The following is a 9,628-nucleotide window of genomic DNA, read 5'->3' as shown; positions in this document are numbered from 1 at the left end:
TATGACATCACCATACACAATATGAATGGCATGTATAGAAAATAAATGTGACACAACTTGAAGAACTCCATCGAGTCGTGACAAAAAAAGGAAGCATACTAAAATTCAAGATCAATCAGACATATTATGATGAATAAAATATATGCAAAAACCTTAAGAGTACGAACTTCAAGAGGCATCTAAGAAGAAGGACCTAGGTTGCAGGCCACACCCTGACTATGCTAGATCGGACTTAGGGGGAGCTGTTTACACATATGACTATGAGTATATCATACGACTTAATAGAAGTATGGACCAATAATGAATAAAGTCCAATTTTTGCTCATATACCTCCTTATGAAGACCAAAGATTGTCAAAATCAAGAAACAATCTCATTGGTGTGACGTCAAGCTCGTGATGTCGGGTTGAGGACATTATTTCCCAATTATATACCCAAAGAAGGTTTTATGACCTCGTAAAAAGTGTGGACCTTCCCAACATATAGGCATCACAACTTCACCACTATATTTTATTTTAATATAATTTGTTCATTTGGTTGTGTAGTTGATTGAGTAGTACTCATAATATTTTGTTTCAATGAATTCCTTTATTTTTTATCAGTTTATTTTGATGCACACTCTTTTACTATTGTGCCACGGTAATTCTATAAATTTTTATGTTATTTTTAATATTTTTAGTGTTTGTCCTAAGCTTAGTTTATTTCTGCTTTTATTTTAATTTTGTTACATGTTTTCTGAATAAGTAGTAATTTGATACCTTCTCGTTGTGCATGTCATAACTTGAGCAACGGGATGTCATTTGACGCGTTCTAATATGCGTTGAAAAGTTGAAAGGATAAGCTACAAGTTTCATGTTGAAGTCAGAACCCAATTTCGAGTGTAGAAGAGTCGAATTTTGCATTTTCTTTCATACAAAAAATAATAATTAGTTTTGAACCTGTTTTTATGTTTTATGGGTCGGTTATTATTAGTGTCTGATTTCCCTTGTTCTATTTAAACAAACTTCAGTATTACATTAGGATTCAGGGATTCTATTTTCACAAAATAAAATTAGACGGATACAGTTTCTATGAAAAGCAAATCACCATAGTTTAATTAACTGTATTCATATTCCATAACTTTAAGTTTTTTATAATTTTCGATTCAATTTCAATTTCTTTTATATTCTGTCAATGAATTCGTTTGCTTCTGTTTTCTTGATTCAATTGTTGTTTATAGGATAGAATTGATTAAATTCGATTGTGTTCATGTCCCTTATTTTTAACCGCGTTTGGTGTAGCTTTTTTGTTGATTCGCGTGATCTTTAACCGTTTGCTTAATTTAGAAAATAGGAACATAAACCATACAATATCAATTGCGCTTCTTGATTGTTGTTGTAAACGAATAGGATCGTATCCGTTTAAGGAATTGGAATTATAAGAATCGATGATCAGTCGAAAAATGAAACAATAGATTAACTTGCTTGCCATATTTGTTTTAGTTTACTTTTTTACGATTACAGTTCTGAAAACCTAAACCCCTAATTGTTCCAATCGGATGGTTAGAATAATCTAAAGTTTTAGTGATACGACTTGTGTATCGCTTCCGTTTACTATGTTTTTAAACTCGTTTTTTAACCTGTGTGCGACAGCGGATCAATTTTTATAAATTTTTTCAGATTATTATTAATAATTTTATTTACTTTTGGAATGTTTGGTTTGGGCAATATATCGTGTATGTTAATTTTTGGAAATGGAATTTAGGAATAGAAGCAAAAGTATTTTTCTTGCACCAAGAACATACGATGAAGGTGTGCTATGAAGTTCAATATGATAAATTTTGAGAATCTCTCTATACACCCATAGAGGGTGAAAAGTACCCCTGAAAACCCCAAAATGTCCTTAAAATATGCATATCTGAACACACCTTTTTCACATTTCAGGATGTTTCGGATATGCATATTTGAAATGATCTTTTTTCCAAGTTTTATAATTTAAACGTTGGAATTAAAATACCAGAGTTTTTTCGCATATGCATCTCTGAAACCACCTAAAACACATTTCGGATATGCACATGCAAAAATTTCTCTGAGTCTTCCATTTTTGAAAAAAACTTCATAATTACATTGTTAAAATCGGAGAAACAAAATAACTAAATTTGATACCTTTTATCCGATAACACGATTTAGAAATAACAACAACGTAAAATAAAATTAAGTATCAAAATACAGTACAACGACTGTTATGAAAGTGCAAAATGTACAAATATTACAACTCTAAATAAAAGTCATAAAACATAGGGTACTGCTACCACTGAGTAGGCTTAATTCTAACCCCATGCGACCTCCTCTACCTCCTATAGTCTGTCGCACTGGACGACTCTTTGACAATCCTCTCCATTATGGCAACCACCTCTACACCGCCATATTGCATAATCTCTAGGTCCAATGCCTCCTGCCCAATCAACTGTATCCGTTGACATATCGGCAGGAGATCAATGGCATGCTCATCCTCGACTTGCTCATTCTCCTAGAGCTTCTCATGCGTTGGCCTAGGTGGACGCTCAGGAGCATCAAGTGTCATGATAGGATGTGACACTTAAAAAAAACATGTCACATATCCATCTACGCAGTGCCAGCTCTGGAATGCCCGCATCGCCCGATATTCCTCTGGCACCAAATGATGCTCCCAATCTTGAAAGATATCTGTGAGAGCTTGGCGGATAATGGTGTCAGGAGCAGCCTCAGATGGAGACCTAGGTATCAACTGCACACATCCAAGTTGTCTCGTGCACCTTTCTGGCAGATATCTGACCATGGTGTTTGTCCCACATGCTAACCATCTGAAATATACTCAGATGTGGTCGAAGGGGACAACATGCTGGTAATCACGGAAGGGTGTCCAGTTTATGTCATCGTGAGCAGTACGACCGAGTTTACTATTTTATGCTTTATTGTACTATTTCTCATCATTATCATGTTTATGTTCATATTTCCTTTGTCCATCTAGACCTATGTTTAAGCTTATGCACTTTTTCTTTTGTCCATTTGGACTTCTATTTTGTTCTTAATACATTAATATTCAACTTGAACCATAAAAAGTTTAATAAAGGACTTGGACTTTGGTTACTATACCCTAAGTCTGGGGGGTGGACTATTGACCTAAGACCTTAATACTTTGACTATTATTATATGGATATTCTGGAGTCCTTGGAGTTTACTCCAAGCCATTGGTTTGATTTTTTTTTGTGCATGTTATTTGAGTTACATACTTTTTCAAAGCTCCCACTGTTTGTCCTAACTTATCCAAAATTCAACTTTTAACATCCAAACACTAACATTGAATTACAATAACATCAACCTACACATTGTCCTAGATTCTAACAAACCTAATAACAAGTTTGAGGAAGAGGTAATGAATAGAGAAAATTTACTAAATTTTTTGAACTTTTAGGATAAGTTGGAATGAATGTGAATGCTTTTATGGAACTTTTGGAGCTTGAGAATCTTCAATGGAGCTTTTTAACCTAAATGTTGTGTTAGGAGAAAATGGGTTTTGGGGTGTATTATGTGTTTGAAGAGAATGGCAAGAGTGGGGGTGTCTGTTTGCATTCTCTGAACAAGTCAATTTACTTCAGAGATGCATATGCGAAGTCACTTTTTTCTAAAAAAATGTGACTTCGCATATTTGGAGTTTTCACCATAGGTTCCTAAGAAGGTGTATGGGTGCATAAAGAATTTCTCTAAATTTTAGTGCAACTTTGAAGCCTATTGACAATTGAGATAAACTCAACTCAATGTAGAATGAGATGAAGACTTAATGGATATTCCTTTATACAAATAAATCATAAGATTATTGAGTTATTTATGCAATATCATGTTTGATCTATGCGAAAGTGTTGGTTTGGTAAATTGGCTTATGGAGCAATCATAGACATATCAGTTGAGAGCTTCAAAGAGAATCCAAAGAAATATGAAATGAACCATGGATATCACATTATCTTGATAATATACAAAGAAGAAACAAAAAGAATAAAGTTGTAGCATTAAGCTTCTAAAACTCAAATTGGGGGTGTAGATCAAGATTACAGAAAGAACAAAAAGGCTATTTGTTCATCATAGGTAAAGCTTCATTTTCTTGGTGTTCAAAGAAGTTAGAAGTTGTTGTTTTATTTTTATCCTCTCAAATACTATGAATTGGACTGATGATTAATGAAATTGAAATAACTTAAACTATAATAATTGAGCTACTTATAGAAAGCAAATCAACAATAAATTTGACTATGCACACTGGGAGTCATATTGAGAATAAGCACATATAAATAAAGTTATATTTACTGCATCATTAAGTAAACAAAGAAAAGTTTGAACTTGATTACTCTAAAACTGTTGCGATGAACAAACATTCTCATCAAACTATTGAAGAATACAATGTTGAAGACATTGAGGAAAATCCAATTATTGAAAATTATGAATGAGGGGGGGCATTGTATGTGGTTCAATGTTAATGAGTTAGTTTGTTACTTGTTAAGTAAGTAAGTTGTTATGTTAGTTTCAAAGTTATTTAGATCGGTTATGGTTGCTACTGCTTAGTTGATTGTATTGACATGTCCTATAATTAAATTGACCAATCAAGTAACTTGTATCTCTTAAAAAGTCTAACTCGGGGAAGGGAATAATTTATTTAAGAACTTATAAAAAATCAATTTATCCCAATGAGTGTAGGGCTAAATGTTTTTTTTATCCTTATAAATATTTCAACTTTCATTTTTAGTCCTTATTAAAAAAATAATATATTTTAATCTCTACAAAAATTTCATGCATGCAATTTTAGTCTTTACTATTTTCTAAAATTTAGAAAACTGTTTAATTACCATTAAACTTTTAAATTTTTGAATAATTTTTCATACATGTTTAGAATACAATAAAATATTTCTTTACTAAATTTTAGAATTTTTTAAAATAAAAAGAATATGTTTTAATTTTTCAAATTTCAAAAGATAATGATAAAACATATTTAACCCATGATTGTATTGACTTAGGCAATACTACATTTTGATTCTCATCTTACATAAATGAAGCTTTCTTATCCTCCTTAATCCTCTCAAATCATACTTCTTTCGTCTCCATTCATTTCACTTGAAGAATTTTGTCTATGATTAAAGTTTGTCTATTAAAACACCACAGACCCCAGAGGAAGAACTTTGATTCATAGTATTTTTTAAAATCAAGCACAGATTATGCAAAAAGTAAAGAGTGGAGATGAAGATTTACTCACCGGCACTAGGAACTTTTTGGAGAGAAAATGAAAAATAAAATGAATGAATAAGAGAGCGAATGAGTAGGAGAAACAACTTTTAAAAATATAAAATTTACTTTTAAAGCTTCCACATATAATATAAGCACATCAAATAGCCATAAAAAACATCTACACTTTTATTAGATTCTTTCAGAATTAAAATATTCAACAATACAATAAATCATAACTATCAGAATACAAACACGAAAACGGCACTATAAACTCCGAGTCTAAATAGAGATTAAAAGCCAAGTTTCATCATTACCAAATTATGAAATCAGATAGCAAATTATGAAATTAGAGACTTTGAATTTTTAATAGCCAAAGTTATATGGTTTCAAAAAAAATTAAAAAAAATTAATTATTAATGTATTTTTATTATCTTAAATGGATTATGTGTAGGGTACAGTTTGAAAACTCATCAGTTTTCGAAAGCTGCAACACCACAAATTGACAATTGCCCACAAATAAAAAATATATTTTGGAGAAAAATTGTTCTTAATTTGACACAGTCAATAGTCAATATAATATGATAAATGATGCTTAATTTGCCCAAAAATAAAAATATCTTTAGAAGAAAAATTGTGCGTAATTTGACAGAGTCCATAGTCAATCTAATATACTAACATTAATGCAGAAACTTCAAAAGCAATATAGAAATATCCCGAGTAGGAGAAAAATCAAGGTTCTGTGAGAATCTGTCCAATGGCAATACAAGACTAAAATTGCAATAAATCTAAAACTATATCAACAATGAAGTTCACTACCAGCATTAGCATGTCTTCTGGTATCATAAAACCATAAAACGAATACTTTCTGTAACTGCATATAGGCATCCTTAATACTCTGACTACAAATTCCTTCAAATAAAAGGGAAAAACAAGTACCCTGAATGCCCACAAAACCTAACTTTGAGATCTGTGTTCTTCAAATCATGACACAGCAAAGCTTCAGTCTGCCCGAGAGCCAATGCTACTTCCAGAAGATTTCTTCCCACCGTATTTCTGCATTAAGTTAAAACAAACAGACTTTACCTTTCATGCAATTGATACAGACCAAACAATCTTGCTTCTGTCACAGGGCAAATGATTAAAGACAGTCTAAGGATAAAAAGTAAAAACCTGTTTTCCCAAGTTGAATGGAATATATCTGTATTTGATCATGTGTGCAATCTGGCGCCTCATTGTAAGGACAAACAGAACAACCCAGTAGCAGAGTAATATTGGCCAGAATACAGGAACGTCAAATACAGAGAAGAAAGTCATCAAAAATGCAATTAGGAAAGCTTTTGTGAAAGAATACCTGCAACCATGATAACAAAAATAATACAAATCGTCATTCTTATATGAATGGAGATACCTATGAAATGTTACCAAACGTAAACATGCCAGCTTTAGCAAATCATAGTTGTACAAAATTTACACAAGTCGTTGGAAATTTTTTTAAAAGAATGCACAAACACCACTCTGTTTCAAGAAAGTTGAATTAAATAAAACAATTCATACCACCAAAATTAAATACAAATACCCTTATCATGCCATAACATTTAATCTTGATTGAAACAAAACTTGTTCCACAAAACAGTTCTCAAGTATTGTAATGACATATACACCTGTGCCAAGTAAGAACTTCCCCTTATAGATTTTACACTTTTGGATTCTTAAAACTGAGAGCTTAGAAGGTGTGAAATTTTCCAAGGAAACCCTGAGACAGTTAAGGAAAGTAATTTTGGAAACATGAAATAAATGATAAACCGAAACGACCAAATTGAATGATTCGCATAAATACTAAACAGGTATGTTCCTTAGTCTTCAGGGCGACATATCAAACTCTAAAGCTTCTAAAATCATATTTGAAATACTTATTAATGATACAAAAGGGTGTTGAGGCAAGAGTTTGTTCAATGGAAAATAATGTGATTAGAAAATTAAGTTTTTTGAGAAACATTTTTTAACTGGCTACATTGAATGCACTGGCAGCTGAGAGCAAGTGATGAAATGATTAGTTACAAAAAGACCCGCTTGTTTTAGTTTTAAAAATGATTTTTCCAGCTTTTTTAAATAATAATTTTTACAGTATTACATATTTTTTCAGCTTCTTCAACGATGTATAATTAAGTTGATGTCAAAATTGGTCTTTTAATTTATAAAAAATAAGTTAAAAATAACTTCCTGTTTTGAAATTATTTTTCCTAAAAATCATTTTTAAAAATATAAAGTAAAAAAACTTTTTTTTAATCTAAACAAACAGGCCCATAAGCTTCATGAACATTGGAGGTGTTAGCTATATCTATAAAATGGAATTCAGAAATGATAGTCAGATTAACATAAAAAAGCTACGACATGTCAAATTCCCAAACAAAAGGTCCAATATCCAAGAGAGGAAATGAAGCAGCAAGCTAGAAACTACAGACAAGAATCCCAAATTAAATCAAAGCTTCCTCACAAATAAATACCTATGATTTCAAAATGTTATATTAAAACTTAGTAACAAGCGGCAAAAATGGTATGCTATTAAGCTAATCAACATATTATATTATACTACGCACACAATAAAATCCGAAACAAGTAAATTACCAGAACTTAAACTCAGGAAGTCGGCGGATGAACGGTTTGAACTCATCCGACCCTTTAGTTGGTAGCAAGGGTCCATCAGAAGGCTCCATCTCAGGATCAACCAAAGGTGAGAGAAACCCAATCAACAGATTCAGCATATAGATTCCCAGTCCATAAGACACAATGTAAAATCCTTGAATATAAAAAACCCTCAAAAGATATATAGATGCAATAACAAAAGTCCCAATCCATCTATACGTCGAGTGCGGCGTAGATTTATCCAAATAATATTGAAATAGCTTCGAAAATTCCTGCAACCGTTGATTCACAGGTTGCGCAGCAGCAGCAGAGGCACTGCTGCCTCCAGTTCCTTCCATTCAATTCACAATCTGCAGAAAGAAAATCTCGCGTGTCAAAACCCTAATCTACTCACATTAACACTAATTACAGCAATTAACCAATATTTAAAACCTTGGTTAAATAGATTTAAAACAGCGAAATTAACAAGAAATACTGTTGAGAAATTAGAATCTCAGGATTTAATAATCGTAAGCTTGATTTATGAAAAATGATGAATATGATAAGAAAATAAAGTGAATCCGGTGTTGTTTTCATGGTTTAAGGTGGTGTAGAAATCAAGATCTAGGGTTGAAATTAGTAAAATCTGAAAAACCCTAACATTTTGGAAACGAAAGAGGAAACACGAAGAGGAAGAAAGAAGTGAGAGCGGAGAAGATGAGCTGACCTGCGACGACGGATCGGAGGTGGAGATCGAAGAGGATAGAATTGATGAAGGGAGGAACCGAAGGGTTAGCAGTAGATCTACAAGAGATGCGAATATTTGTGTGTGCGTTTTTTTACTCCTCCTTCTGATTTTGATTTTTTTTTGTTATTATGCTACGTCGTTTTGGTATTTTAATATGGTTTTGTGATTGAGCTGTGTGCTGAAATTTGAACGGCAGATATATCGTCTGTCGTATAACTAAGTTTTGTTGTGACGTAATACTGCCTGTGGGATAATAATAACTAAGTGTTGTTGTGACCTAATACTGCCCGTTTGGGAAGTAACTTGATAAGTTAAATATGAAATACGTAAATTTAATTTTTCTCCATTGTGGTCTTGTGGACCTCAAAAACTTCTTCACAAGGGGTTTAAAATTAGGAGGGTAAAAAACTCACTAGTGTTAGAGTAAAAATGAATTTTGAATATTCTTATATTAATATTTTTTTAACTAATATGATGATATAAATTATTAATACATTTATTGTATGAGAAATGCTAGCAACACTCTCTTTTGAACACTCTCTCAAACACTTTCTCTTTTATTGGTTGAAACATGTGTGGGTCCTACTACTTTATGTGGGACCTATTTTCATAGTGAGGGGCCCACACATGTATCAACCAATAAGAAAGTGAGTGCTTGAGAGAGTGTTCAAAAGAGAGTGTTGCTAGCACTCCTCTTGTTGTATTAGTTTTTTTTTTCCTCCTTTCATATTTTCACTCATTCCATATTTTTACTCAAAAGTCTTTGTAGATCTCTCGCCTCAATTGTGTTTCACTAACGAGCAAAACAACAACAAATACAACCTTCTTCATTATTGTTGGAAGAAAATCACAAACGCAACGAAATAATCCAACAACACAAAATCTCCCAAATATAAAATGCAACTTAAAGACAATCAACAAAAAAACACACCAAACAACACAACACAATTTTAGTGTGGAAAACCTCTGTTAACTAGGAGTAAAAAACCTCGGGACTCGTAGGCCACTTAGAATCTCCACTATAATCAACA

General features: G+C 32.3%; 1 protein-coding gene across 1 annotated transcript; it reads right to left on the bottom strand.

Moving 5' to 3' along the window:
* Window positions 1-5,917: 5,917 nt before the first annotated feature.
* Window positions 5,918-8,732, bottom strand: LOC131623518 (protein RER1B-like). The gene is made up of 4 exons (XM_058894528.1): window positions 8,577-8,732; window positions 7,853-8,220; window positions 6,398-6,578; window positions 5,918-6,280 (listed from the first exon to the last, which is right to left on the bottom strand). Exons 2-4 carry the CDS (start codon window positions 8,206-8,208, stop codon window positions 6,227-6,229), a joined length of 591 nt encoding a protein of 196 aa, XP_058750511.1. The 5' UTR covers window positions 8,209-8,220; window positions 8,577-8,732; the 3' UTR covers window positions 5,918-6,226.
* Between the last annotated feature and the right edge of the window lie 896 nt (window positions 8,733-9,628).

This window comes from Vicia villosa, unplaced genomic scaffold (assembly GCF_029867415.1).
Source record: "Vicia villosa cultivar HV-30 ecotype Madison, WI unplaced genomic scaffold, Vvil1.0 ctg.000073F_1_1, whole genome shotgun sequence".
NCBI classification, from domain to species: domain Eukaryota; kingdom Viridiplantae; phylum Streptophyta; class Magnoliopsida; order Fabales; family Fabaceae; genus Vicia; species Vicia villosa.
This window is presented reverse-complemented; position numbering and strand designations above follow the sequence as displayed.

What these genes read in the sequence shown, in the direction of transcription:
- LOC131623518 (XM_058894528.1), bottom strand. Translation starts at nt 8,208, where the DNA reads ATGGAAGGAACTGGAGGCAGCAGTGCCTCTGCTGCTGCTGCGCAACCT. An exon ending in CTTCCTGAGTTTAAGTTCTG is followed by an intron (nt 6,579 to 7,852) that starts GTAATTTACTTG and finishes TCATGGTTGCAG; the next exon opens with GTATTCTTTCACAAAAGCTT. An exon ending in CATTCAACTTGGGAAAACAG is followed by an intron (nt 6,281 to 6,397) that starts GTTTTTACTTTT and finishes AACTTAATGCAG; the next exon opens with AAATACGGTGGGAAGAAATC.